This window comes from Aspergillus luchuensis, chromosome 6 (genome assembly GCF_016861625.1).
Source record: "Aspergillus luchuensis IFO 4308 DNA, chromosome 6, nearly complete sequence".
NCBI classification, from domain to species: domain Eukaryota; kingdom Fungi; phylum Ascomycota; class Eurotiomycetes; order Eurotiales; family Aspergillaceae; genus Aspergillus; species Aspergillus luchuensis.
In genome coordinates this window covers 2,491,996-2,519,810 of record NC_054854.1, presented here as the reverse complement: position 1 = coordinate 2,519,810, position 27,815 = coordinate 2,491,996, and the positions used below count along the sequence as shown (strand labels likewise).

The window sequence follows — 27,815 nt, the reverse complement described above, 5'->3', positions numbered from 1 at the left end:
TCAAAATGGAAGCGTCAGAAGAAGCCTTTCAGGAGCTAGTCGAGTTCAATGAAGTGACATTCACATCCAATGAGACAGTGAATCGGATCGTTCGGATTCTCGTGTTCAACTACCTGGTTGAGCAAGAAGATGGTTTTTTCTATCCTTCATTGACCGATGACACCGGGGGTCTTAGAGAGTCTGACATCCAACGCGATAACCGGTCCGGCATCGTACAAAGCGTTATGTATGCTTTGGGAATCATTGCTCGTGTTTCGGACCCCAAGGTCTTGGGGATTGGCTGGATAAATACCAGCGATCAGCTACTCCTAAGGGAAGCCCTGGAAGCCATGTCCAGGCCCGAGGACCTCGTGGATATCGGTGCATTCAAGTTGTACCTAGAGCAAGAATGGTGCCTGGCTATCACCAGTAAGATTGAACATTGTGGCCAAAGCGGGGTCAGCCAAGAGGGCGGTGATATTGAGGGGGATAAGAAAGAAAAGAGAAATTGGGGCAAACAGTTTTTGGGTGAGCTCTATCCACTGAAGCTAACGCATCTGCAAAATGTTTCGAAAGGGTTCTTTCCAGCGGATAGCGAGAACGTTTGGGGGGCGCAGTATCAGCATGCTTTGTGAGCTTATAACAGGGAAATTGGGTCTTGTTTCGGCCCCATTTGGTTTCTCATGTTTCGCAACGTCAAAGTATCTTGTCTGAGTCGGTAATTCACTGTTGTGTTTACAATATAACAAGATTTGTCTTTCGTGATCTCCGCATACCTTTCGAGTAGTATCTCCAAAAATGTACTCGCATAGATGAGAATAATCCACAGGATTTTAGAAGATGTAAAGGTGGGCCGGAGGTGTAGTATAAGTGGGGAAAAGGAAAAAACAAAACCAAAAAAAGAATGACCAGACTGGGGCTCGATCCCAGGACCTTATCGGTGTTAACGATACGTGATAACCAACTACACCATCCAGCCAACTTGTTGAAAGACTGCTCACATTTATGCTACAGGATCCTGTGCTTAAGCTCTTTGGCAATCTCCAAGGAGTAAATGAAGCAGGGACGACTGCTTGATTGGGGTGTTTAGCAGAAGTTCCGGCTGTTTACAAGATAAATTCTTAGTTCTTATATATAATGGGCCACATTTTAATATGGCAAGTAACCCGTATAGCCTACGCTAAACTGAACGATGCTGTTGATCTGGAATTTCTTGTGTCGGGTACCAGTCAACTGTTGGAATATATACTAGACAGGTACAACACGGATCCGAGGGCATGAGTGCTCGATGAGGGCAACACAAATGTAGCTACCATGTCTGGTAAAGTCTACTCATGGATATAAAAGTTCACCAACAGCTATTAACAGCCCCAGATAAATTTGCGCAATTGATAGGCTGGCTATTTCCCTACTCGTAGGGCACCCGACCTACATCAAAACAGGAACACCAGTGTTAGATCCCGATACGCGGCACAATCAAGAAGTCGTGGTCACATCTATAAGTGAGCGATTAAGATACTTATCTTCTTACAATCGACCTTTATGGGCTCTAAGCTTGACAGTACTTGTCCATAGGTGCATTGAATTCGAGCATAGACGTGGGTTGGGCTAAATAGCTTGCGCGGAGCCGATATTGCGAAGGACCCTTCAGGGGCAATTAAATAGCCGCTGATGAAGTCAAAATCCTGAAGCGCTTTCAACAAGCATGGCTGGATGGTGTAGTTGGTTATCACGTATCGTTAACACCGATAAGGTCCTGGGATCGAGCCCCAGTCTGGTCATCTTTTTGCTTTTGTTCTTTTTTTGCCCCACGTGTGTTTTAGTATCCCGTAAAGCATACGGCTTCCTAAGTGCCACATGTGATCATGTTGTAGTCGCTACACCCCCTGCCACAGGGTATTCGAACATCCAGCCATAGTTCACTACGCACCCTGTTGCCAAACGAAAGTAACCAGGTATCGACAAAGCCGAGGCAACTTGACGCTTATATAGATTATGAAAATAGTAACGTTTTCCTAGTTGAGAACAACCAGTCTTAGTAAGGAAGGATAATATAATAATGAGCAGTGTTTAGAGATATATGAATGAATTATATGATGTAATTCTATTTATTTTTTATGTTTATTTTGCTTTGCTTATTTAATTTTCATTGTTTATATGTACTTTTCTCTTTCCCCTTTGCTTCTTCCTTTCCCTCCTCATGTTCGATATTCTACTAGTTTAGGTGCACCAAAAGGGACATATTTGATTGGCTCTCACAATCCAACATGCGGGTCTGCTTTGGGACCAGAAAATATAGACAGGATACTACTTGCCAATGTGGAATATAAGGAGAATAATACTTTTGACATCGCTTATTCGTAATCGAATGGATTGTAGCGTAAGTGCTAGAATAGATGATATACTTCATACCCAATCAACTTTTAGCTAGCGCCCGTGTGTCCATATGATAGTGTCAAGTGAAAAATCTGAATATAGAATTAATGGCAGCATCTTATCAGAGGCGTAAATAATCAACGTTCTCAACGATGAATTTTGTAGCATTAGCTCGGAAGTCATCCACAATGATGTTATCGTTATCCCGGCCAAAATGCATCAGCTCCTCGTTGTCCGCCCACTGCGGCCACTGCAGAATATGGTTGCTCTTATTTGGGTCCTGATAGGTTATGAAAGAGAGATAGTATGACCACATCGAGGACACCATGCTTTCAGCATCTCCAGTAAAAAGGTCCGGGAAATTCTGTACAAGCATATCATAGACCTCGCGAATATACAACTCGCTACCATGGAAGGTGCCCAGAAATGGAGTACCCTTAAAGATAGATGTGATGAACGACCATGCTCCGTTGTTAGGTCGTTTCTTCTGGTTGTAGGACAGAATAAACCGTCTGGTTTGGAGGACGCTGACGTCTGCCAGGATAGCAGCCAGACGCTTGGATTGAGGATACAGCGAATTTGATGGTGGTGTATGAAATGGTGCACCATACTCAGCATCATCATCGTAGATGGAAACGAATTCGTCCATTTGCTCCTTGCTCGCGTCCAAGAAGTAATAGTTCCGGAGGTAGTCGCTCACTTCTGCTTGTGTGGTAATATTGGTCTGATTGAATATCACTGCTGATCCATCATCTTCCGGATTCCCGACAATAAATGGTACCTCGGCGTAGGCTCCGGTATTAGCGGCTTCGTCAGGGGACGCAGTAACCACCTTGCCATCCGGTCGGGGCAAATAGGATAGAGAAAGAGCATAATATCCCGAGCGACTTGGGACAGACTTGGAAGCCTTAAGGAAGTCCTCATAGGGCAAGTCACGCAGACAGGACAAGGTATCATCAGCCGAGGAGCAGCCAGCCGTTTCGACAACCTGATTATATACCGCTTGACCTCTCTTTCCATCCACCGGATTGACAGGCCAGGTATTGCCAGAATTCATGATTCCTCCCCGGAACAGGGGTTTCTCATGATATGTGATGTCTCCATTGTACAGTGCCATTTGATGGAAGACTGAATGAGCACCGGCAGACTGACCCCAGATTGTCACTTTTTCAGGATCACCACCAAAAGCCTCGATATTATCTGCCACCCATTTCAGCGCCTGACGCTGGTCCTGCAGACCGAGGTTGCCCACTCCAGCATCTTTCACCTCTTTTCCGGGCAGAAATCCAAAACCACCCAGACGGTAATTGGCGCTAACAAATATTATTGGCATAGACTGCTTAATGGATTCATTGACAATAGGCGTCCCTGAAAGGTCCATGGAGCTTCCGACTTCAAAACTACCGCCATAGATCCAGAAGAGGACCGGGAGCTTTGAATCTGGCTTAGCATCTGCTGGTCGCCATATATTCAATGTCAGACAATCCTCACTGATCCTTTGAGGTTTCGGGATTGTCGGTCCCACAAGAGAAGCAACATTGGGCGGCAAGGGAACACATTGAGACTCCGCTTTGTCCAACTGGGGACATGCTGCAGGGTAGTCCGTTGCTTGGACGGTGCCCAAGTCCGTGGTTATTGGTTCGGGAGGCCGAAGACGAAGGGAGCCGACGGGAGGCTTCGCATATGGAATGCCTTTGAACACCTGGACATTCGTGTCCTCGCTCTCTCCGATTATTGTAGCTGAAGGACAAGGAGCTATGACTACGGATGAAGGGGAGTCCAGGTGTTTCCACGTATTTGTGGCAAATAAAGCCCACTGGTAAGGAAATCGCATTGTGGTGGTATATTTGAGTGTGATGGGTACTAGCAGAGGATACTACTGTCCGCCAGTAGGTCGAGTCCGTTCCAGCATTGTTGGGAATTATATAATTGTACGAGTTCAAGTCAATGATCCTTACACTATGAGCGAATGTTGAGTATCTGATACAGACCCGCGGAGATTACATTGATCACCTCACAGCGATGTAATAGCAGCGCGGATTTCTTCAATGCACGGGGTGGAATCTAGGGTTTTGAGCAAGACGTGTGCAGAAGTCTCCAACTCCTTCCATCAGAACGACCCGCGAACGGAAGCACAGGCTTGGGGTATAGAGCAGTATCTGGAGTCATGAGGTCATCAACAACAATGTTACGGACACTAGGCCATTGTACTAGCGTGGCCAGGCAAAATGCGCTCAATGATGACTACACCAGATCAAATGACAATCCTTATCCATTAAACTAATAATATCATAATAACGTAACCCACGGTTATGCGGCCCATCTGGTTATTCTATATAAGATATGTGTTTTTGAATCTATTATATTTTAATCAATACTGGACTAAGATAATTCTAACTTCATATATAAATAGTATATAGCGTAAAGAATGATATATAATTTTTCTTGATTTTTAAGGAATTTTTAATATGGAATATATTGATGTATCTAAAATTACAGATAAAATACATGTATTATAATATGAAGAGATACTATTAAGATTTAGATAGATTTTTGAAAGGCAATAAATAACTATTCATATTATTTTTTATTTATTTATGCAACATTGAGTCTTCTAGACTTATAATGATTGGAATATCTTGGGTTAAAAAAGAGTCATCTGTATAGTATTACCAGCTGGGCTGCCTAACCGTGTGTGGACCGCTTAACCGTGGGTTACGTTATTATGACATTCTCCCGGCATCTACTCTAACTGGCCTTCAGCCTCGATGGACATCGCGCCGCTACAACAGCTAAATGGGGCACATGCCAGCTGTGCTCTTGCATCTGCGTAAAAGAGATCAGGCGGTCGCACCTTGGGTAACTTGCCTCTCATACGCAACCAATTGAAATCCGGTCTCTTCTTGAGCTATAGACCTATCATAATACTCTGTGTTGTTGCATAAAATTGTATCAGTCCCACCATGTGTCTCAATCTGTCCGGGAGCAGGTCATGCTGACATGGAAACACTAGAATTGACAAGCATTTATCCCTGCGATGATCTTTTGGTAGAATGGAGAGATCCGTTACTTGTTTAGCCTTACCGAATTCATGCCCAACAATTGGGCATAGAAATCGATGTTACACTTGACATTCCGTTAGGTGGCATGGTATGCGGAAGGCATCAAGGAGTCTTAAAGCTACTGGATGTTGTAAGTACAACGATGACGCTGAGACAACAGAAAACAAACAAGTAGTGATGTGGCTAGTATTACGATACGGCTGAGCAGATGGGAAGCCTTGATATAAAGGATTCAGTTCAGAACAATCCAATCCTTATTCTTATACCTGTCTAAGCCAGTATACCTTACCTATGCGCAGACCAAGCATGCCACAGCAGACCTATCACTCGAAACAATTGGCAGAAGTTGCCTAAAACAACTCAAAGTACAACTAGACTATCAAGCACATTGTGAAATCTTCAACGACAAACCTTCTCCGAAACTGTTTCATTGCTTGTTCGAAGTTGTAGAGTATGGCTTAACGCTATGACGAGGTACACTTACTTAATCCCAAATTGGTAAGTTTCACCCAAAATGATTGTAAATTGCTAAGATCGTAAATACTATAATCCTAATGCGGAACAAGCTGCAGTTACGAAGGTCATGTGCATCGTAGCTGATCTCTACTAAGACACATTATAAGCTCTCTCCTTGTGACGGCCCATCAGGGGCCAAGCCACATGCTCTCGATTGCAAGACACAGTTCAGATTCCAAATACATCAGGAGTCGGAGCCCGGCCCTAGTGTTGGTTTATTCAATCCACGGAGATCTCATGCTCCTCACCTTCCTGCCTATTGATAAGGAGAAACAGGATGGTTTCAGATTCAAAATTAGAGCCCAAGTTTGGTTTCACCTCATAACCCGGCCAGTACTGGTGAACGAAAGTATATGCGTCTACCGACAATGTACGAGAATTATCTCGAGTGCGGTCTGCTTCCTGAACTTCCACATGGACACAGTCCCACTTCATTCAAGGCGGGGATGGCGGTGAGACATTGACAGCAACACTGAGGCCTTGGATATGCGATATGGCGGATAAATGATTGGACATTGCGGGTGGCCGGCACAATAACGCGCCATTGTCTTCGGCAGATCACCGTTGCTGTGGGGCAAGAGGCCTAGCTTGGTGCGGAGATGTCGGTTGCAGAACATCGAAGCAGGGAGTTGGCGCGGCCCCAACTAGCTTGAGTCTTGTGCTACTCCTATGCTGGCAGTTTTGTGCATAGTACCGAATATCCCGCTGCCACCGATATTTCCCCTCACTAGAGCGACGACAAGGTATTCAACCCTCTGCTACGTGTGTCGGACCTTAGCTGCATAGCAATTCTAACACTCTGGATCTAGGAGGGCAGCGCAGACAATGCACCTGTGCTTCTGCATTAGTTCATATGTCTAACCATCAAGCTGCCGCTCATCACCCATAAATACCCTTCATCATCCGCTCCCCGCTCAAAGCTTGATTGTGTGCCTTTCCAAACTGACAGCTCGATCGCCCATAATGCAGCTATTATCCCTATTTTTCAATGTTTTCGCCGCTGGCATACTTTTGCTTCTCGGCACTGGCGGCTATGTTATTTACCAATGCTTCCTGTCTCCTTTGGCCCGGATTCCAGGCCCCTTTTTGGCCAAGCTTACCAACTGGCATCGGGCATACCTCACCTACGAGGGACAAGCCCATCGCAAGTACCTTGCACTTCATCGGAAGTATGGTGCAGTGGTACGCACAGGACCAAACGTGTTGTTAGTTTGCCCTTGCGTGGCGCTGAACTCGTAACTGAGCGTATATCCAGGAGCGTAGCGGACCCGACAGCGTTCAGGGAAATATATAGTAAGTTTCTTAAACATGTTCCAATAATTCAAGGCTCCACTAAATGTCGGTAGAGGCGGGAGGAAAATTCGCCAAATCCGCGTCATATAGCGTCCCAAAAGAGATTCACGCCTTTGACCTCTTCCGCCAACGGAACGAAAAGATACATGGCGAACAGAGGAAGCTCGTTGCACGTGCTTATTCAATGGACTCGATGGTTCATCTCGAGCCCAATGTCAGCTCTCTCCTCACGAGCATGGTGCAAAAGCTGGACACCCTGTCCGGGGTTGTTGACCTTGGAGTATTTCTGCAATTGTTCGCATTTGGTACGTACGTTGTGCATCCAACTGTGGGCTTCACTGACGTATGATTATAAAGATGTAATCGGTGCAGTCAGTTTCTCACGCCCGTTTGGCTATGTCACTGCCGGGGACGACGACGGCGTGTTTTCTCGGCTCAAGCAATCGTTGCGGTCAATGTCCTGGCTCATGAACGTACCCTGGTTCTACGATCTTCATCAAGTGCTCAAGCCCTATATTGGGAATTGGTTGGCAGCCAATGATCGAAATGGCTACTTTTACCAATTTGCAGCTCAAGAGATCGTCTCGCGGAAAGACCGGGGTGGTGATGACCGAGATATCGTAAACCAGCTGTTTGCAATTCAGAAGACCAAGCCTCAATTCAGTGATACGGACATGGCATATATGTTGACTGCAAATGTGTTTGCCGGCTCAGATACGACGGCGACATCGCTCAATGCGATATTTTATCTCCTGCTGAAAAATCCGACCGTCTACCAGAGACTGATGCAAGAGTTGGAAGAGAAGAGAGCCACCGGAGAGCTTAGTGATCTGGTAACATTCCAGCAAGCAGAATCCTGTCCTTATCTGCAGGCTGTGATGTATGAGGCGCTCCGACTGTATCCTGCTGCTGGACTTCAGCTGAACCGAGATGTCCCGGAGGGGGGTATGAAGGTTGGAAAGTACTATGTTCCAGAGGGCGTAAGTTACTCCCTACTCCTCATCTTTGAGCGCCTGTTAATGCATAAGTCCAGACGGTGGTCGGGTCATCTGCGTGGGTAATTCACCGCCTCCCCGAGATATGGGGTCCTGACTTTGAGGAATTCCGTCCGGAGAGGTGGCTGGAAGGGGATGTGGGAAATCTCAGTAAGTAATCCGTCCGGTATAGAGGCAACTGCTCATACTGTTTCAGAACGATTCTATTTCTCATTTGGCGGTGGTTCCCGCACTTGCGTTGGAAGGAGTGAGTCTTTTGGCCAAATGTTGACTGGTTGTGATGACAATGCTGACACCCTTCTCAGACATAAGTTGGCTAGAGATGTCAAAGGTATAGCCTGCTTCCCTGTATCTTTACTAACGCCGGTATACTAATCTCGACTTAGCTCGTTCCCACCCTTCTTATGCGCTACAACATTCAATTGGCACCAGGTGCTAAAGTGACGGATGAGAGCGGGTAAGCTACATGGTCAACCGTCGTGGTAGCGTCTACTAACCTGCTGCAGAGGCTTAATCTTTATCAAAGGACTTAATGTTCTCTTAAGTCCGCGACAGAGAGCAGTGGCGTGAGACGGCACCTAGTTCAAGATCGCTTCAATGACCGGAGAAGATGCGTCCATAGACTGGGCACGGTACATGACAAACTCAGACAACGTATGACTAGCCGAAAATGAACTCTCAGCAATAGCAATAGCACAGACTCACATTCCTACTTGTCCCTTTACTCCACTTCTTCAGAAACAGAAGGATTAAAAGGATCAGCTTCATTAATAATATTATACTCGCTATACCCCATTTGACCAATCAACCGACACGTCTCAACCCCGACGGAGAGTCCAAACCGCGAAGACCCGAACCCCGACGGCATCTCATCTGCACGGACATAACCAAATTACCACCGAGCCCTAAGCATGCATAGTAGATAGTATACCTCCAAACAACCACTTGCAATTAGAACCGGTATAAAACCAACCCTTCATCCTTCCAACAATCAATCCCTCACCCTCACACATTTCACAAACAACAGCCACACCATCAACAACCTTCAACCCCCAAATCAACCCCCAGAATGGCCACCACCACCAAAACCCTCTTCCTCACCGGCGGCAGCGGCTACATCGGCAGCGCCCTCATCCCTCTCGCCCTCTCACGCAACTACACCATCCGCGCCCTCTCGCGCACCCCTCAATCGGACGCCAAACTCCTCTCCCTCGGCGCCACCCCCGTCCGAGGCGACCTAACCAGCCTATCGACCCTCCGAACCGAAAGCGCCTCCGCCACCGCCGTAATCCACCTCGCGACGGCCTTCGTCTTCGGACAAACCCCCAGCTACGCCTCCATCAAAGACATCGACACCGCCGCGCTCGACGCCATCGTCTCCGGCCTCTCCTCCACCCCCAACCCAGACGGCACCCCCAAACCCCTCGTCACAACCAGCGGTACGCTCCTCGTGCGCCCTAACGCCGACGGATCCGAAACCGACGAGTTCTCACCACTCGACACGCACCCTCTCGTCTCGCGGAACGAGATCACCGCGCATGGGCTCGCCCTTGGCGAGAAGTCCAATGGAAGGGTAAGAGTGATGGACATCCGCCTCGCGCCGTTCGTGTACGGGCGTGGCGGTAGCGGGATAAGACTGTTCATGCAGATGGCGAAGCATGCGGGGAAAATCGTTACTGTGGGTGGTGGGGTGAATCATACTACGACGGTGCATGTGGATGATGCGGCGGAGTTGTATTTGCTTGCTCTTGAGAAGGGCGTGCAGGGGGGTGTGTATAATGCTGGTGATAAGACTGGTGTTACGGTTGGGGAGATTTTGGGGGCGGTGGCGGAGATTATGCATGTTCCGGTGGAGGATCTGGGCGTGGAGGAGGCGAAGGAGAAATTGGGAGATGTGGTTGCTGGGTTTTTGGCTGCTGAGAATAGGGCTTCGGGGGGAAGGGCGAGGAAGGAGTTGGGGTGGGTGTGTAGGGGGGAGGGGGTGCTGGAGGAGATAAAGGGTGAGAGGGGGTCGTATAGGGAGGTTGTGGGGGAGTTGTAGATGGTATATTCGTCTGGTTCGTGGATTTATGGTGCTTGTGTTCTGATGTAGTAGTGTTTGAGTGTTGAGTTGCGGAGGTGATGTGTATTGTTTGGTCTTGATATTGAATATTCAGTATGTTAATTTGTTGATGTTAGTGGAGTTGATTCTGTCCTGTATCTTTTTATATAAGTGCAGGTAAGCAGCGAGTTCTCATCTCCATTTATACAATTTTGAATCTAGGGGCAGTTGATAATTCTCCGATCAAGTTGTATAACCCCAGTTGGCTAAGCTTTGCGGGGAAACGGGCCGGTCCGGACATGTCATCATTATTGCACAACCGCAGTACCTAGGTACGTGGCAGCTGTGATAATTACATGACACAATCATTCAAAATCCCGATAGGAATTAGGATGACTGCGAATTTAAATATCAGAGGATATCCGCACATTATTAGATGGGTGGGCATGTATGGTCAATACATGGTTTTGTTGATAACAGGTCTGATATGGTATGGGTCAAGCTGTATAGCATAGAATTTGCCACACCAATCCTATAATGAAGGGATGTATGTGTCTACCGGGGGTTGTAGCTCAGTGGTAGAGCGCTCGCTTCGCATCCTCAAATGGGAAATGCGAGAGGTCAAGGGTTCGATCCCCTTCAACTCCATCTCTTCTTTTTCTTTTTGCTGTTTGTCTGTCTGTCTCTCTCTCTCTATTGATGCAATAAGAAAGGAAGGGGTGGATTGTTTGTGGTCGAAGTCGCGCGTGTCTTAGTTGAACTGTGTGTTTTTTGATTTGCTAAGCTGTCTTTGTTGTATCACGGGACAGCAGGTTTCATCTTTCTCTGGACATCTAACCGCTCACTTTCTTCCATGGATTAGAGCATTCTTGAATCTAGCCATAATGAAGATCTCGGCCCTCACCCGTCGTCTATCGGGTATGCTATTCCCTCACTTGCACAAAGTACCCTTCAACCATGCCAGCAACGCTCTATACTGATCCGTCGAAACCACTCCCGGATTGAAAGGTGAAAGGGCCTCGCAATGGACCTCAAGATGCGCAATACTAATGGTGACTCCAGTATGTTCTGCCTAAACGAAGAAAGACATATTAGTATATGTCGCACGGGAAATTTTTAGATTTACTGACCTCGATCTTCCTAGCAGTCTTCATAATCGAATCATACAACACTTCATATCCTCCCACCCCAATGAAAATCTCCTCCACAGGCAAATCCCGCCACCAGCCTTCAGGCGCACCCGCAGGCCGGTTATAGCTATCGAATTCAGCATCTCCAAGAAACATATCTGCCCAATAAGTCAATAGCCCTGGTGAGACAAGATCCCGCGACGCGTTTCTCCGGCAACTGTCATAGTCGGTCCGAGACTCGCCCATCCACGGTGAAAGCAACAATGCCCCAGCAAGTTCCTCACGCAAGAGTAGGGGAGGAATGTGAGGATGGGGATGCGCAAGATGAGATAGGACAGACAAGATGAGATGTGCGCCTGCAGAATCACCCAGCAGCACAATGTCGGACGGCCGCTTTCCCAGATCCTCGATGACATATTGGAGGAGCGCGACGGCCTGCTTCATCTGATGAGGATATTGCGCGGTTGGGGTGAGGTCATAAGGGAGGAAGAGCATGCCGGCATTTATACCCGCTTGTCCCAGATGCTTGAGGATGGAGGTGGAATAGTCGATGTGGGAGGGCAAGGCAGGGAGGCAGTATGCGCCGCCTGGCAAATGGAGGAGCAGTCGCTCGGCGTCTGGATTGCCTAGCCAGAACGCGGTGGTCCCGTCAGACAGCTTGACGGTCTTTAAGGCCGTGTGTGCGCGACGTGCCCATGCTTCGAGGAGCCGAGCGGAGGTATCAGGGGAATAAGCATACCTGGAGCTCATTATCAAGAAGTGTGTCTGGGTTTGGAACTGTTGCAACCTACCGGAACTGGTCTATCGTGACAGTTTCGAAGAATGTCCGCACGGCCATAGCGACTATGTGCTTCGTGGCTGTTGCGCCACCGCGAGAGCCTCTCACGGGCGCTTTCAATGCTGTCCATGATGCTATGATTACTGCCATGTAAGCTGGTAAGTATGAGTGTGAAGCAAGGATACATAATATATACAAGCCTTGCTAATGGCCCAGAGCAGACCTGCTATGGCTAGTAGCTCCATGTTTGACGCAATTGAGCATGAGTCTGTTGTTGTAATCCGAGGGAGGTGTGTTCAGTAGCATATATATATGAATAGGTTTCAGTGACTACTGCATAAGCTTTGACCGCCGATCCCTACATCATATACAGAGATAGCATTGGTCAGCCAATATAGCTTGGCTGAGATGAAAGTTTATTTGGTTCCAAAGTGGGCAGGAAGTATGTGACGAAATGCATCACGAAAGCAAGAAACAGAAACTGCTTCGCCGGCTTACTTTTCACCTATAAGCCTATGCTAAATCTGGGAGTTATCTGTTCCTTACAGGACCACGATGATTGCCTGGCTGGATTAGCCGAAGATCGACTACATCTACTGCAATCTTGAGCGTAGTTACACATTCTAGAACTGATTAAAACCAACCAAATATCTTTCCGAAGACGCTACACTCGCATAGCGACTGAAGATGAATCCAAAGGTAACCCGAAATCATCAAAAGACCTCGGTACCTCGCCTGCCGCAACATGTTCTGCAAAGCCTCATCAATAACCCCTTCAGTTTAGATCCCGCCAATAGGCACAAAAGCAGAAGCCTTGCCACAAGGACTATAGTACTTAGGTACATTACCATTAATCGTTGTGTGGCGAAGCCAAGACATGGCAGCATAACGTTCTTTCAAGAGCAACGCTACCCCGTGGCAATGCTTCTTTTGCGCGTATGCACAAAATCATGCAACCCGGGGTTCTTTGGCTTCTAAGGCCAAAGATCCACCCGTTCTTCAACAAGTTGGCTGGATGGTGTAGTTGGTTATCACGTATCGTTAACACCGATAAGGTCCTGGGATCGAGCCCCAGTCTGGTCATTACTTTTTGCATTTTTTTTCCCCCCCACCCATACATACCTCCACTGGAATTGAGATCCGGCTACATACTATGCACTGCTGTATTTTCTTTTGGACTATGCAGACGTCAAATGCTGCTAAATTGCTGCATGTTGTGCTTGGCATGCATCTAATCCCCTAAGGTCTTGGCCACGGACCCTCAGTCGATCGGAAAGACATGATATACCGGACTATGCACCCTGCAAAACGATGTGTAAAGAAGTCAAGTACACAGCTATACCAACTGTCTTATCTGTTTTTCAATGACATATAGCAGTAAGGACTAGATGGAGCTTGGCCGATACTAAGCAACATACCCAAGCCTGTTGCGATTTCGTGGAAACGTCACCGGAATGGTAACCTATAGACGAACATGGCATTGAGACGAAAGGGTGCTATCGAGTGTCCCATCAGGTTCACATATTTGTGGAAATAGGAGTTCGACAAAGGAACCGTACACAATGCTGTCGGGAGCATGCAAGGCATTGATAATTTGATTGGCATCAGTGCAAAAAGCAATGCTCCGCAAAAAGTATGACCAGACTGGGGCTCGATCCCAGGACCTTATCGGTGTTAACGATACGTGATAACCAACTACACCATCCAGCCATGCTTGTTGAGTGAGCCTTCACTATTTTACATCACAATCAAGGGCTAAATCAGAGGGTGGAAAAAGAATTTTGTGTGTGCCGTTAACATGAGGACTGTTCGATCCTTCAGGTTAGGTTGGAGGCTTTTCATTTCATGACTATATCATGTTCATGTTTACTTGGTTTCAGGTATGGCCTACAAGATACTGTCAGTAATCGTGTTAATTCGGGTGGGATTATTTCTATTAAAGTCCGGTCGTGCCTTTGATGTGTTGCTGGGTGGGTATGTGGACTTCTGATGACTGGAATATATACCTAGTCCGGTTCATCCTCGGATGTGAGTTATCGATGAAATCATGATAACACCACTTGCACTACCAATCATGTACTCCAAAGATAGTGTCTACAAGACAATATTAGGATCAATTAAGAAATTGTCCATCAACCACGTTAAAAGATCTGGAGTAGGGAGAGATATGAATAGTAAACATCATGCCCTATAACCCCCCTAAAATTATTTACAATACTCTTAATATATCCAGATACGTCTTACCTGACATGGTCAGTTATAATAACCGTAGGCATCTGATCTATCATCTTACTATCTAGTTTTCTACAATTATACATGCCTCTTCAGTATCAACTACCAAGTGTGGACGTGGTTTTCAGAACCTACGCGTAAGACTGCCGCGTTCCCTCATAGCTAAGTTCGCGGCAGTCCCGTAAAGAAACATGCTATACCATTCCTTCCAAAGCAACATCTAGTACATACGACCACAGGGTGTGGAAAACAGGGCTTCCCGTCCGCTCAGCCGTACTTAAGCCACACGCCGGGAGGTTAGTAGTTGGGTGGGTGACCACCAGCGAATCCCTTCTGTTGTATGTTTTTTTTTCAGTTTAAAATTTTGCCTTGCTTTTGTAATGTGATTGACCGCTGGATTGCAAGTGTGTCGTTGATATTAACCCTGTAGGCTGAAGAGTGTAGCTGCTACGCTCAGGGGCGGGCTGCTTGCCACTACCCTGGGCAGGCTACTGTTAGGATATTGTAACTGGCAAGACCACTATGATCTTCTCAATGTCCTGGTGGTCCACAGCGAGTATAAGAGGTTGGAAAGTTCGTTCATCATAATGCTCCAAACAATGAAGGCACCGCGTTACAATTCTACTCTCAAAAGTTTGATAATGTCACACAAAATGGAATAAAGGAGACTAGCTATCAATATATTATGATAGTCCCTTTAAGAAGCATGAGGGCGAAAAGCTCTAGACAAGAATAAAATGTATAACCAATTCCAGGATCGAAGCGGGAGCCTTCTGTGCCGAAGCATGAGCATGTCCAAGTCGTCCGCTAGTCGGATGAGATATGTCCCATCTGCAACACTCGTTAGAGAAGCATCTGAAAACAAAGCTGTTGGAAGAAAGTGAAGAATGGCTGAATTTATTCGTCAACTGGGGGAGCCCTGAATTTCCCACTTACATGGTTCTGGAGCAACTCCATGATTTCTGTGTTATTCCTCAAATCCGCGTACCACATGGCGTCTCTTCCTTCTTCGTCGACCCTATTAGGGTCAGCATTCCCCGACTGCAGAAGCATGGAGGCAATTTCTGTATCTCCCTCGAGCGCCGCTATCATGAGAGGGGTGCAGCCTTCATTGTCGGGTATATTTGCATCTGCGGAGGCATCGAGTAACACTTGAACAGCATTTGGCCAACCACGGTTAGTGGCATTGAACAATGCTGTTGTTCCATGTTGATTCCTCCGGTTCACATTAACCATTTCGGTGGCCAGAAGCCTATGGAGTATGTGTACATATCCGTTCCCGGCTGCTATCATCAGCGGTGTCCACCCCTGAAAGTCTGGAATGTCTGCATCTGCAGAGTCAAGAAGTAATATATTTGCGGTATCATATTTATCGCTTTCTGCAGCTCGATGCAAGGCTGTTCTTCCGAATTTGTCGATATCTTTGATATTAACTTTGCCCGATTCGATCAGTTGCTGCAGGATATTGCCACGCCCCAATTGCGCAGCCCATGTCAACGGAGTTTCTCCATTCTTATCTGGGATATCTGCAGCGGTCGCGGGGAGCTCCAACAAGGCTTGCACAATTTCTGCCTCTTCGAATAACACGCTGTAAACTAAAGCGGTTCTTCCAATGCTGTCTTGAATGTTGACGTCACAAGATCCAGAGTCTGTCATATCCCTGACCAATGCTGTTCTTCCCAGCTCATAAGCTATCATCAGACGCGTCTTACCCCTTACGTTTGTGGCATTGAAGACCTCGCTTTTCCCACAATCAACAAATGCCATAATCAATTCGTCACTCCCATGCCATATGGCATTCTCGAAAGGTGTTATACCCCATAGATCCCATGCGCCGGCATCTGTTCCCGACTCTAGCAGCACTTTCATGGCAGCAGGGTTACGGGATATAAATGCTGCTTGTAAAGGACACGTGCGTCGTGAGTCTCGCACATCCCGTTTGATCCGCTTTGACTTCAAGAGTACAGTCAAAACACGATCGTTGCCCCAAAATGCTGCTATCAAAACTGTGTTTTGGCCTTGTGGATTCCGCGTGTCACAATGATTTCCCTCTTCCAGAATATGCCCAGCCAGCGATGTCATCCCGGTATAAGACGCTATCCATAGGACATTCACGTTACGAAAATCGACTTGGAAGTCCGCGATGTAGTGTTTGTGTGCCTCCAACCACATCTTGCAATGTTTGTTTCTTGGATCACAGAGCCTCCGGATCCTTTTCAAGAGAGCCATGTCGCCGTCTAGTCTAGCTTCTTGAATATGATAATACCAGTTGCTCGTACTATAGACTAAAAATCCACTGCTTTCCTCCGCTGAGTCGCCGATGGAGGAATCAGTTTTCTTGCAGTGTCCGGATCGACGTGAAGTCGCTGCAACCGTGATTTCAATGAAACTCACACAGCTCCATGCCAGAACTTGATGTCATTCTCCTGTGCTTATTGGCCCGCCATCAGTTCCATCATCGCTAGAATGCAGTTCTTTAGCGAGGAAGTCCCTTGTAGTTGGATGGAGTAAATAGACCCGGTTGTCTCTGATAGTCACCAGTAAACCACACAAATTACGCAATGCCAGCTCGAGATGATACGGTTCTGGTGGTACCCGAGATGCGCTATTGAGCTGCATCGCAATGTGGAATTCTTGTAACGTGAGCGCTCTGCTTGCCACTAGAATGACACAAAAGGCTTTCCTGGCGCGAGTCTTGTTCCTAGAAGTACCGATCATCTTCTCGTACACTTCATAGACGCTTTTATCATGTAACTAAATTTGAGAAACGCCTTCTTTAGGATCAGGGTGTCCACAGAATGGAGATACGTCACAGCGTACGAATGCGATGGAACATGTTAGCAATTCAAAGGCATGCTGTTCAGACTAAAGACCACCCTAGCTGTGTTCTAGTGTTACACGGATCACACCCTCTCCACATTCTTATATTACGCATTCTGGTATATTGGTAATGTTCTGATTTACACAGATTCGCGCGCCGAATTACAACCACGTACAAGGCAGTTAAAGAGCGGCTCATCGCTACGGGCAATGAAGTCAAACGAGGACATATCAGAGTATGAGATGCACTCACTAATTCAGGCATAGCTGCCCAACCTAAAGCACGTGAAAGGAGAAAACAACCTGGATGACTTTTTCAGTCGATGGGCACTAGGCGATTAACAAACCGTGACCCTGTATTCTCGTAGACCGAAAACCTATCAAACACGAGCGAGCTTGCAAAAAGCATCAAAGGTCGATAACCAGCAATTTATCTAGCTCGAACTCCACCTCCCGTCCTTGGGCCTCCAGCTCTAGATATCCCGGCGCACTCTCGTTGATAAGGCGGATCCAGAGGTCCCGAGATCCGTAGCCTGAGCAGAGGAACTTGTTATTCAACCGGGTTGACTCCAAGATGTCAAGAATAGGAAGATCCATATCCAAGCTATTATTTTAGAAGGAATGACATTAGAGGAATAGATATCTGAGCCACAGAAAAATATAAGAGAAAGAGAGAGAGAGAGAGGATATGGACGTACACTTCGTTATACTGCGGCGGGCCTCCAATGCATGACTCAACGATCTCGCCAAGATATCTACCCAGAATTTGCTCGAAGGCCATGGTTTGGCCCATATTCCAGGGTCGACGAAGGGTCGAGACGCGGACGTGGCCATTTGAGCTAAAGTCCACCAGGGCCAGTCGCCCTGTGGCAAGTCCCGGCGCATCGATCACGAACCACGTGAGGTTCGGCCCGTTGTCAAACACCACCGTGCCCTGGCGGGTCATGGAGAGGGCATGGAAATCCGCTGGGGTGAGATACAGCGAGGGAAGAATCTCGTCGTAGGTGGTGATTGGCCTGGTGGTGGGCCCACAGCCAAGGAGGTCCGGAAGGTGGTGGTTAGGAGCGGTGCCTGCTCCATGCTCTTCGAAGGGGTGCACCCCATTCCATTCGTCTTGGTGGATATACAACAAAATCAGGAACTTCACGAGGTGGATATAGTTACGCGGATGGGTCTGCCGGTCCACGGAGGGAAGGCACAAGAAGCGTTTGTTGGGTCGTGGGGCGATCTGCGAAAGAACCGAGGCCGGGTAGTCGTAAGCCGAGCTGTATCCTGCGGAACGACTATGGTAGGTCTGTAAAGATTATAGTCAATCATACAGCCACAAGAGATAAGAGGAAGAGTGTATAGACCTCGCGGAACTCTTGACTGGCGGTGGCCCATTGCTCTATTAGCGCTCGCCGTTGACGCAGCCCATCTTCAGGAGTCGATGTGGGCTGAATCTTTTCCTGTTATCTGCACCGTCAACCACGAAATACCATCAAACAACCAAAGTGTGCATTTCCACAAACTCTTCCTTACCCGTACAAATAGCAACCATCCCTTGGCCTCTTCCCTGAGCTCTTCCTGGGATAAGTCCGTCGTATGCTGGCGGATCTCCGGAATGCCTGCCGGCCAAGACGCTTCTGATGTGGGCGGTGACATTTTGACTTTGAGCTCTGGTTATGAAGATTAATTGAGTTCCAGGTCCTCGAGCGAGAAGGGAAGAGAAAAAGGACAGAAAATATAGCGCCAGTCCACTGGGTTTAGGTGAGTTTCATGAGAGAAAAGTAAAAGGGTGCGCAAAATATTCCCATTGGCGAACTAGTACGTACTAATAAAAAATAGTCAGGTTACGAAATATTACAAGACCCTTAAGGCCGTTATTCTAGGAACTAGGGATTTTATTGGCCGCGTTTAAGCCACACGCCGGGAGAATAATAGTTGGATAGGTGACCACCAGCGAATCCCTTCTATTGTATATTTTTGCATACTATTTTTTTCCCTTTGCTCACTTGCCCATGATTCATTTTGTTTGTCCCTTTTGAACAAATTGCCTGAAGTTGTCCTTGGCGCTTCTTATTCTTGCCCATTAGCTAGCAGTATCCGGCCGCCATCAATGCAAAGAGAGACACCATCCACATACGACTGCAACATCTTCATTAGCATTTGAAACAAAGAATGAAAACAACGACTTACTCCAGCCCTGCTGACCAGATACAACACCGGCCCTGCAAGATCTTCAGCCCTCCCAGCTCGTTTGGCTGGGACCTTGTCAAATAAACCGCTGAACATATTTCCCGCTGCACCAACGGGGTTCATGTTAGAGGGAACAACTACTCCAACGTCAGCACAAACTCAAGATTAATAGTCGCACCAGAGAGGCAGAAGGCAGGAATGAAAAGAAGACAGCAACACTCACAGCCAGGATTTATCCCCACTACCCGCACATAAAACCGATGAAACTTCGCAGCCAACAACTTCACCAAATGATCAGTCGCTGCTTTGCTCGCTGCGTAGCTCGTCAGGTCCACATTCGTCGCATTATGCATACTCGCACAAGAGCTGGTGATGACTACCACGCCTCTCCCATCGTCCTGACCTCGACGACCATCATCTAGTTGCTGATCGGCCGCGGCAGCCAGGAGAGGAAGAAACGCAACACTAAGGAAGTAATGTGCTGTCGTATTGACCTGAAAGGTATCGGCCCAGTCTGATTCTCTGCTCGACCACATTGACTCCTGCAGCTCGGCCAGGGTCGCCGTGAGTACGTTGCATGCGATGGGCGGATCCCGTCGAATCCCGGCATTGGATATGAGCATGTCGAGTTTGGTTTCTTTCTCGGACATTGATTTGGCAAGTTGAGAGATAGACTCCTTTGAGGAGAGGTCGCATGCGTAGCTTGTAACGAGTTAAGTATTGAACTGGATTATTGACAAGGAAATTTGGGAAGATGTTGTCGACACGTACCCTTCTGCGCTTCCACCTGATTCAGTTCCACATGCGTTCAAGTCCTGTACTGTTTGGTCGATGGGGTCACCTGGAAGTGCGACTATGTAGACTTTGGCGCCGTTGGCGACAAGGCCCTGGTATGGCGGCTACTATGAGTATTTGCTACCTTGGGTCTAAGGACTGATTTACCTGGGAAATCATTCGTCCTATTCCGCTACTTCCACCGGTGACTAGGGCGATGCGGCCCTTGACGCTCATTATGTCTTGTGTCAATAGTGATTCCATTTCGGGTGTGAGTGATGTGTGTTGGAGAGACGCGACAAAGATGTAAGGGCTATGTCGAGTGGGAGGGGGCACTCCCCGCTTTATATGTCTTGTCTGCTTGTCGGATCGACCGACGCTCCAGTACCAGAACCAGATCTTATGAGGCGGCACTGCCTATAGACTGCAACTAGAACAAACTATGATAATTTCAATTTTCATGTTGCTAAATTCACTATAAGAATGTCGAATTTCCTACAATATCACTCCCTGTAGTGCTCCTTAGTCCTCAATTCAGCCGCCTCCAAGCACTGTCGAGTCAATACATCATCCCGCGGAATTAATCTGACCTTGAAATCCCTCGGAATAGCCACTAGAGCTGTCTTGAATTGATTGTACTCGACGTAGTCAGTGTTCGGAGGTTGATCTTCACTGGCCACAATTTTATACGACGAGAGAATGCGCACCAGTGCCGTGTACAGCAGCCTGATTGCGATAACTTGCCCCGAACAAGCACGAGATCCGGCCCCAAAGCTCAGATGCGGTAGTCCTTGGATCTCCTTCTCATAGGGAGGGTCGACGGATTTTAGCCATCGCTCAGGATCGAATTTGCCTGCATCAGGTCCAAAGTGGTCAACGTCTACGGTTGAGTTAGCAGGTTGTTCTGACCGTGGATATCTGGAAATGCTTACCGTGATTACCTGCTTGCGCATTTATCAAGACCATTGTTTTTGGAGGAATGATAGCTCCGTTCCAGTGCACTTCTGTCGCAGTTTTCCGGGGTAAACTCATAGAGCTGACTGTATAGTACCGCCCTGCCTCTTTGACGATGGCGTTCACATAGGGAACTTTCTCCTCATGGATAGATGCTAGCCAGGCGTCTTCTGTATCTGGGTAGTATCTTTTTATATCCTCATATGCTCTGTCTTGCCAGACTTGGCCTTCTGGGGTGGACAATGAACCGATGACTGAAGTTAGTGTCCCCGGGATTGTTTCAAATCCACCAGACACCAGCGAAAGACAGATAGAGGAGACCTCCACACCACTAAGTTTAGTCTCTTCATCCTTGAGAATGGCAGCAGAAATGCATGGCTTATCTGTTCCCTTTTTGATCATATCGCGAACTTTGTTCAAGAGGAGATTGAGGTAAGCGTCTCGACGCTCCCTAAGCTCCTTGGACCGAGCGGTCTTTTCATTATTCGGCGCATAACGTAAAATAGGAATATAGTCCTGCAGATTCTCCGACGCACTTCGCAGCAAGGATATCGCTGATCCCACATGAAGGATTTCCCGGAGAAGGTCATCATAGACTTCGTCCATGCGAATACCGTAACATAGAGTCAAGGTCGTATTGAGGGCGTATCTTTGAATGTATGGGCGAATATTGAGCTCCACTTGGCCGTTTTTACTGTCGCGAAAGAGATCTCGGACAATGCAATAGCTTTCCAAATCGAACATGGGATGATAATTCCTCAAAGCTGGCCTGCCCAATGCCGTACCAGCTGCCTTGCGCTTCCTCTTACATGAATCGTCCCAGGGAGATGAGCCAATGGTGAAACCTTGAGTACTGCTGATAACCCCGTGAAATGTATACAGCTTCGGCCGATCGATGATTGCATTTTGATGGCCTAATAACACGGTGCGACAGTCTTCGAAGGAGTTGAAAACAACCGCCCGGGTATTACCGAGCTTGATCTGAAAGACTGAATGACCATACTGTCGCCACCAGCGCTCACAAACACTTGCGTGGTCATCACCCAATTTCCGAAGATGGCCGAATATTGGAACGGCTCCTGGGATTTCGGGCAAGCCTTTGATGTGCGGAATGTCCGTCACCATGGTTGACTGTGAGTGTATAACAGTTAGCAAGGGGAAAAACAAACCAGGAAACCCAACTTGTACCTGGTATAGACAGTAGAGAACAATAACAGCTAGGCCCATGAGGATGTAGCTGCTGGGAAGGGCCCTTATCAGTGCAGCGACGCTCTCCATGTTAACCACTGCATCAACCATCCTTCCTTAGTATTAGATCCCAAGTATTTTCGATCAGTCGATGTTGGGAAGGATTGGAGCTGTGTTGTCAAGCCAGTCATCCTTTATATCTTTCAGTTCAGTTTATTCCTGGCGACACGAAACGTAAGTGGAGGATCGGAACGTCCAGGTTGTCGGACGCCCCGACGAGGAATTCGAGATACGTCAAAGGCGCGGGAGCCGACAACAGGCATCCGTCCAATCGGAGAGGGACAACCAGGTCACCATTTGATGCAAGGCGTGCCACAGATGAACCAAAATACTATTACTATGCATGTTCATTAGATTGGGGTGAAAGGCGGCTCTCGATAGCTACAAGTAGCACATCCAATAAGCACTTACTTAATCGGGTAAGAAGCTGATGGCACCATCGATCCTCCTCCCACACAGCTTGGGGCTGATAAGCACTCAACATCCACTCCTCCAGAAGACCATCACTTTCACCCATTCATCGTGATATTACTGAGTCTATCATCTCGAACCGTGCAACTAGATGAGCGGTACTAGCTGTGCTGCAAAACGACTGTCATGTATAGTGACGAAGATGGAGCTGCCTCCAAGGAAAGCGAGGCAGCCTATAAAGCCCGCATTCGGCTACTGGTATCGATGACTTCGTTTCTTTCATGGCTGGGACTTGCAGCAGCTGTTACAGACGTTGCGGATTATCGTGTGATATTCCTCCAGTCCTTCCTATCTGCAGCTAAATTGAGTCTACTCCATTGGAGCAAGCTTTTGTGGGCAAGTTTCTTCGCGATAAGATTTGGCAGAGCTGCCAGGGAGACTAACGCTTGAGTAGATTCTCATTACATTGCATAGTTTCCATCTTCACTACACAGAGAATCCCCAAATGATTTACACCATTGGGCTACGAGGATCCCTACTAGCAGCGCTCACAATCTCTTCGCTCTGTCTTTCGGATCCTCCAGCAGGTAGCAGTCTCTTGTTTTCACCATCATCCCTGTCTTTGCAGGTCTACGCAGCGATTGGCCTGACAATCACCCAGCTGCTTTTGCCTCGTCGGCCACATCTCTTTACGCCAGATGGCAGAGCTGTGGACCTCGAAAATAGTTCCTCGGCATTTTATAGGTATACCATGCATTGGTGCACAAGTGCCCTGCATCTAGCTGGCAATCATGTGAAGCTTGATAAACTCCCTGCTCTGAACTATTATACTCGGTCGCAAAGCCAGTCACTTCTTCAGGTAGCAACCTCGAAGACTTCGTTGTGGTACCGCATATTATATGACCGCTTTGCCGGTTTCGCCAAACAATGGATCATAATGCTTATAAGATCTCTCGTTACATTTGTGTCTCCTTATTGTGTCATGCGGCTTCTGAGGAGTCTGGAAGAACAGCTCGAATCAAGGCACGATGCTTGGTTTTGGCTGATAGGGATTGCTATATCGTGCTTATGCCAAACCCTACTTCACCACCATCTACTGTGGATACAGTGGTCTGAAATGGCAATTCCTGTCAGGGCACAACTGATCATGGCAATCTTTGCCAAAGCGCTGAAGATGAAAGATTATAAAGACCCCCAAAGTCCTAAAGTCGAGAAGCCTGAAGCCATTAATCTCATTTCATCCGACAGTGCTTCTCTCAGTAAATTCACAGCTGTCAACCATTATATACCGGCCACGTTATCCAAATTTCTTTTTGCTGCGCTATTTCTGGTACAATTAGTTGGATGGCAGGGTACCCTTGCTGCCTTGGTTGTTACTGCGATAAGCGTACCGGTTCATACATTCGTTATCAAGCAGGAGCGCATGGCACAAAAGCATCTTGCTGCAGCAAGAGATAAGAAGACCAAAGCAATTAACGAACTCATGTATGCGCTTCGACAGATCAAGTTCTCTGCTTCAGAAGCGCAGTGGGAGGACCGTTTGGAGACCTTCCGACAGGATGAGCTTAAACAGCTACGCAGGGTCTTTGTTGCAAAGAACGTAAGATCCGTATGGTGCGTTGCGTCCCCATTTATTGTCGCCGCGGCTTCAATCTCTATGTACGCATACACCACAAGCTCAATTTCCCCTTCCATTCTTTTCCCCATGATTGAACTTTTGCCCCATCTTCAGTCAACACTGGGGTTTCTTCCTGTTGTATTCAATGATTATTTCGAAGCCAGGTCCAATGGGAGCCGCATAGAGAATTATTTGAGAAGACCGGAACACAAGACAGTGCTTACTCCTAGCTCATCCGGCCATATTTCATTTCATAATGCGACCATTTCGTGGCCTTCCGATGTGTTGCAACAACATCGCTTTTCTCTGAGCCATATCAATGTGGATTTTCGCGCTGGTGAGCTCAGCATAATATATGGAAAGACAGGATCAGGAAAAAGTCTGTTGCTTGCTGCAATTATCGGAGAGGTTGACCTCCTGGAGGGTACTATCAAAGCCCCATCGATGGCTGAAGGGCAATCAGTTGCATTCGTATCGCAAACTCCGTGGCTTCAGAACACCACAATAAGAGAAAATATTCTGTTTGGGAATCCAATGGACGACAAGAAGTATGAGGAAGTACTGAAAGCCTGTGCACTATATCCCGACCTTGCTGCCTTGCCGAAGGGCGATGAGACCCAGATTGGCCTCCGGGGTGTCAAGCTCAGTGGAGGCCAACGCGCGAGACTTGCGCTTGCCAGAGCACTATACTCAAGTGCACAGACATTAGTACTCGATGACATATTTGCTTCTCTTGATGCTCATGTCTCCAGGGATATCTGTAAGGCACTCACCGGTGCCCTTTGCAGAGGCCGCACGCGGATCCTCGTAACTCACCAGGTATCTCTGTGCCTGCCAGAAGCAAACTGTATTATCCATGTAGAAAATAATACTGCAAAATACGCAGAAGGAGCTGAATTTGTTGTGGAAACGCAGGGTGAAGTCGAAACTGAAAACTCCATGACAGCTGACCTTCCCAGACAGGAGAGATCGAAAGAACGTGCAACCACGCTGACAAAAAGCAAAGGTCTTGACGCGCGTACAGACGCAAAGGTATATGATATATACTTCACCGTGGCAGGTGGATTGCGGTTCACTATCATATATCTTTTGGGCCTCGTCATCAAACAGCTACTGGGCTCGTTGACGACGAGGACTTTGGGACGCATTAATTCGGCGCGTCCTGAGTCCATCAGCTTAGAGACAGATGTCCCACCAGTTGCTCCAGATTCGAAGGGCGGGTGGGAGCAGTATCTCTACCTTTATCTGCTGACTTCTACGACAACCGTACTTTTGGAATTTTTATTCAATCTGCATGCCTATTCCGGCTCCTTACGTGCCTCTCATTCACTGTTCCGCGCGGCTACGTTTAGAGTCCTCCGAATGCCCCTACACTGGCTCGATAGCACACCTATTGGAGAGATACTCAGGCGGCTCACTGTTGATGCCAAAAATGTCGATGATTATGTTTTGGTCACCATGTCTGAATTTGCGGACAACTTTGTCCAGATGACGTTGATTGTGTGTGTGGGGTAAGATGCATCTTTACGAGAAACCAAGATTGTTTGCTAATTTATTCAGGTTCAATACGTCTAAGTATATGAGTCTGCTGACATTGACTCTCCTCTACTGGTGTATAAAAGTTAGCAAGCTCTATATAAAAGCACGGACGACCGTCAAACGAGCCGACTCGGAACCTACTGCTGCTATACTTGAACATTTCACATCCTCTGCAGCAGGGGTCATGACGATCCGGGCCTTTGGTGCATCAGACCGGCTAGCTGCACATATGCATGGGCACATTGATAGGTTGTCTACGGCTAGAAGACACTTCTTCATATTTAACCGCTGGCTTAGTCTCCAAATGTCTCTCATCGGCGTTATCTTCAGCGTCGGAACGGGTATTATCCTATTGTCAACTTCTACAGCCGATGCATTTTTAATCGGATACTGCCTCAGCTATTCTATGCAGTTATCGCAGGCTATGTTTAAGGCCATCAATAATTATGGGATGCTTGAGACCTACATGAACTCAGCCGGAAACATTATAGCTTACACCGAGTTGGAGCCAGAAAAGCAAGGTGGCCGCGAAGCTCCTAACAACTGGCCATCGCTCGGGAATATTGAGGTCAAATCACTTGGCGCTTCCTACGCACCCGGGCTCCCACTTGTTCTGGAAGACGTGTCGTTCAGTGTGAAGGGTCGTGAAAGAGTCGGTATCGTAGGTCGGACTGGAGCCGGGAAATCGTCACTAACACTGGCCTTGTTGCGTCTAATTGAACCCCAGCATGGTTCAATAGTTGTTGACGGCATTGACATAACCACCCTGGCACTCCAAACCCTTCGATCACGAATCGCATTTATTCCTCAAGATCCAGTACTTTTCTCCGGAACAGTGCGATCTAATCTAGATTACAGCCATCAAATTTCAGAAGACAGACTCAATGATGCCTTACAGCGTGTCAAACTGCTCAGGGATGACCCGGAAGATGAAGACTCTGGACTCTTCACACTTGACTCGCGCATAAGTGCTGGAGGAGCCAACATGTCCCAAGGTCAACGACAACTCCTCTGTCTGGCACGAATATTGATCAGTAATCCCAAGATCATCATCCTCGATGAGGCTACTTCAGCGGTAGATGATGAGACAGATCGGTGGATTCAGGATACTATTAGGAGCCAGTTCAGCGGGACATTGATCGTGGTTGCGCATCGACTGAGGACAATCAGCTCGTTTGACAAGGTGATTGCTATGAGTGAAGGGAAGATTGCCGAGATGGGGTCACCGGCTGAGCTATTAAGGAAGGAGGGGTTGTTCTATGATCTCGTTCAGAGTAGTGAGGACCGGGAGTACTTGCTGGAGACGATTGGATGATAAACATGGAGCCTCGGGATGGAATTGATGGGAAATTGCTGAGCATCTCGGCATTCAAGCCACACAGATTAACTTTTCCAATGGCGCTACCTTGAAATGTTCGAGACTAGACCGGGTGGCTAGCGAAGGAAGCCGGCTTTAACCGTCGAGTAAACCAATCCTACTCAGTTGAATTACACACAGCTAACTAGTCAAAGACAAAGACGGGAGACGATAAGTCTTGACCCTCGAAAATCACGAGCTGATAAGTAAGTAGTAAGCACAAGTAGTAATAAAACATCGCAGGGAACGGAGAGGATATCAACTTATCGCCAACCCCGCCTGATATGGTTCTTGGCAAGCCGGGCAGTTAGGTAACAGATATTCGCCGTCGGGGGTGCCGCCAAGGCCGCCAAGCCATGTGGGTGCCCCGCGGGGATGACATTTCGGTCAATCCCGATGCATCTTAAGGGGGAAATGGCACCTGTCCCATGGGTGGCTGCTGAGTCTACCACTAGACAACGAGCGCTGGGTGGTTACTGCGTATCTTTGGCAAGATAAGAACTGGTTTCTGTTA

General features: G+C 47.6%; 10 protein-coding genes and 5 non-coding genes across 15 annotated transcripts; 7 read left to right on the top strand and 8 right to left on the bottom strand.

The window, feature by feature from the left end:
- Positions 1-5: 5 nt before the first annotated feature.
- Positions 6-614, top strand: AKAW2_60837A (uncharacterized protein; the record flags this gene model as incomplete). Its single annotated transcript, XM_041693007.1, has 1 exon — positions 6-614. The coding sequence occupies one exon, from the start codon at positions 6-8 to the stop codon at positions 612-614; it is 609 nt and encodes a 202-aa protein (XP_041546335.1).
- A 270-nt stretch (positions 615-884) lies between these two features.
- Positions 885-958, bottom strand: AKAW2_t60022S. Its single transcript has one exon. It is a non-coding gene; the product is annotated as a tRNA-Val (tRNA).
- Positions 959-1,686: 728 nt separating this feature from the next.
- AKAW2_t60021A lies at positions 1,687-1,760 on the top strand. The gene has a single exon. It is a non-coding gene; the product is annotated as a tRNA-Val (tRNA).
- A 716-nt stretch (positions 1,761-2,476) lies between these two features.
- Positions 2,477-4,189, bottom strand: AKAW2_60836S (uncharacterized protein; the record flags this gene model as incomplete). Its single annotated transcript, XM_041693006.1, has 1 exon — positions 2,477-4,189. One exon carries the CDS (start codon positions 4,187-4,189, stop codon positions 2,477-2,479), a length of 1,713 nt encoding a protein of 570 aa, XP_041546334.1.
- A 2,707-nt stretch (positions 4,190-6,896) lies between these two features.
- Positions 6,897-8,791, top strand: AKAW2_60835A (cytochrome P450; the record flags this gene model as incomplete). Its single annotated transcript, XM_041693005.1, has 9 exons — positions 6,897-7,138; positions 7,189-7,226; positions 7,280-7,531; positions 7,584-8,206; positions 8,260-8,371; positions 8,418-8,468; positions 8,527-8,552; positions 8,608-8,678; positions 8,728-8,791. The coding sequence occupies 9 exons, from the start codon at positions 6,897-6,899 to the stop codon at positions 8,789-8,791; spliced, it is 1,479 nt and encodes a 492-aa protein (XP_041546333.1).
- Positions 8,792-9,290: 499 nt separating this feature from the next.
- Positions 9,291-10,262, top strand: AKAW2_60834A (uncharacterized protein; the record flags this gene model as incomplete). The annotated part of the gene is made up of 1 exon (XM_041693004.1): positions 9,291-10,262. One exon carries the CDS (start codon positions 9,291-9,293, stop codon positions 10,260-10,262), a length of 972 nt encoding a protein of 323 aa, XP_041546332.1.
- Positions 10,263-10,823: 561 nt separating this feature from the next.
- AKAW2_t60020A lies at positions 10,824-10,910 on the top strand. Its single transcript has one exon. It is a non-coding gene; the product is annotated as a tRNA-Ala (tRNA).
- A 283-nt stretch (positions 10,911-11,193) lies between these two features.
- Positions 11,194-12,142, bottom strand: AKAW2_60833S (uncharacterized protein; the record flags this gene model as incomplete). The annotated part of the gene is made up of 2 exons (XM_041693003.1): positions 11,194-11,334; positions 11,393-12,142. The coding sequence occupies 2 exons, from the start codon at positions 12,140-12,142 to the stop codon at positions 11,194-11,196; spliced, it is 891 nt and encodes a 296-aa protein (XP_041546331.1).
- A 1,037-nt stretch (positions 12,143-13,179) lies between these two features.
- AKAW2_t60019A lies at positions 13,180-13,253 on the top strand. Its single transcript has one exon. It is a non-coding gene; the product is annotated as a tRNA-Val (tRNA).
- Positions 13,254-13,806: 553 nt separating this feature from the next.
- Positions 13,807-13,880, bottom strand: AKAW2_t60018S. The gene has a single exon. It is a non-coding gene; the product is annotated as a tRNA-Val (tRNA).
- A 1,329-nt stretch (positions 13,881-15,209) lies between these two features.
- Positions 15,210-16,271, bottom strand: AKAW2_60832S (ankyrin repeat domain-containing protein; the record flags this gene model as incomplete). The annotated part of the gene is made up of 2 exons (XM_041693002.1): positions 15,210-15,233; positions 15,339-16,271. 2 exons carry the CDS (start codon positions 16,269-16,271, stop codon positions 15,210-15,212), a joined length of 957 nt encoding a protein of 318 aa, XP_041546330.1.
- A 1,359-nt stretch (positions 16,272-17,630) lies between these two features.
- On the bottom strand, positions 17,631-18,866 carry AKAW2_60831S (uncharacterized protein; the record flags this gene model as incomplete). The annotated part of the gene is made up of 4 exons (XM_041693000.1): positions 17,631-17,826; positions 17,921-18,516; positions 18,575-18,670; positions 18,744-18,866. 4 exons carry the CDS (start codon positions 18,864-18,866, stop codon positions 17,631-17,633), a joined length of 1,011 nt encoding a protein of 336 aa, XP_041546329.1.
- Positions 18,867-19,280: 414 nt separating this feature from the next.
- On the bottom strand, positions 19,281-20,438 carry AKAW2_60830S (SDR family NAD(P)-dependent oxidoreductase; the record flags this gene model as incomplete). The annotated part of the gene is made up of 5 exons (XM_041692999.1): positions 19,281-19,349; positions 19,401-19,537; positions 19,624-20,102; positions 20,172-20,287; positions 20,343-20,438. 5 exons carry the CDS (start codon positions 20,436-20,438, stop codon positions 19,281-19,283), a joined length of 897 nt encoding a protein of 298 aa, XP_041546328.1.
- A 239-nt stretch (positions 20,439-20,677) lies between these two features.
- On the bottom strand, positions 20,678-22,427 carry AKAW2_60829S (cytochrome P450; the record flags this gene model as incomplete). Its single annotated transcript, XM_041692998.1, has 2 exons — positions 20,678-21,054; positions 21,107-22,427. 2 exons carry the CDS (start codon positions 22,425-22,427, stop codon positions 20,678-20,680), a joined length of 1,698 nt encoding a protein of 565 aa, XP_041546327.1.
- Positions 22,428-22,973: 546 nt separating this feature from the next.
- AKAW2_60828A (uncharacterized protein) lies at positions 22,974-27,259 on the top strand (the record flags this gene model as incomplete). The annotated part of the gene is made up of 3 exons (XM_041692997.1): positions 22,974-23,183; positions 23,242-25,916; positions 25,966-27,259. 3 exons carry the CDS (start codon positions 22,974-22,976, stop codon positions 27,257-27,259), a joined length of 4,179 nt encoding a protein of 1,392 aa, XP_041546326.1.
- Positions 27,260-27,815: the final 556 nt, after the last annotated feature.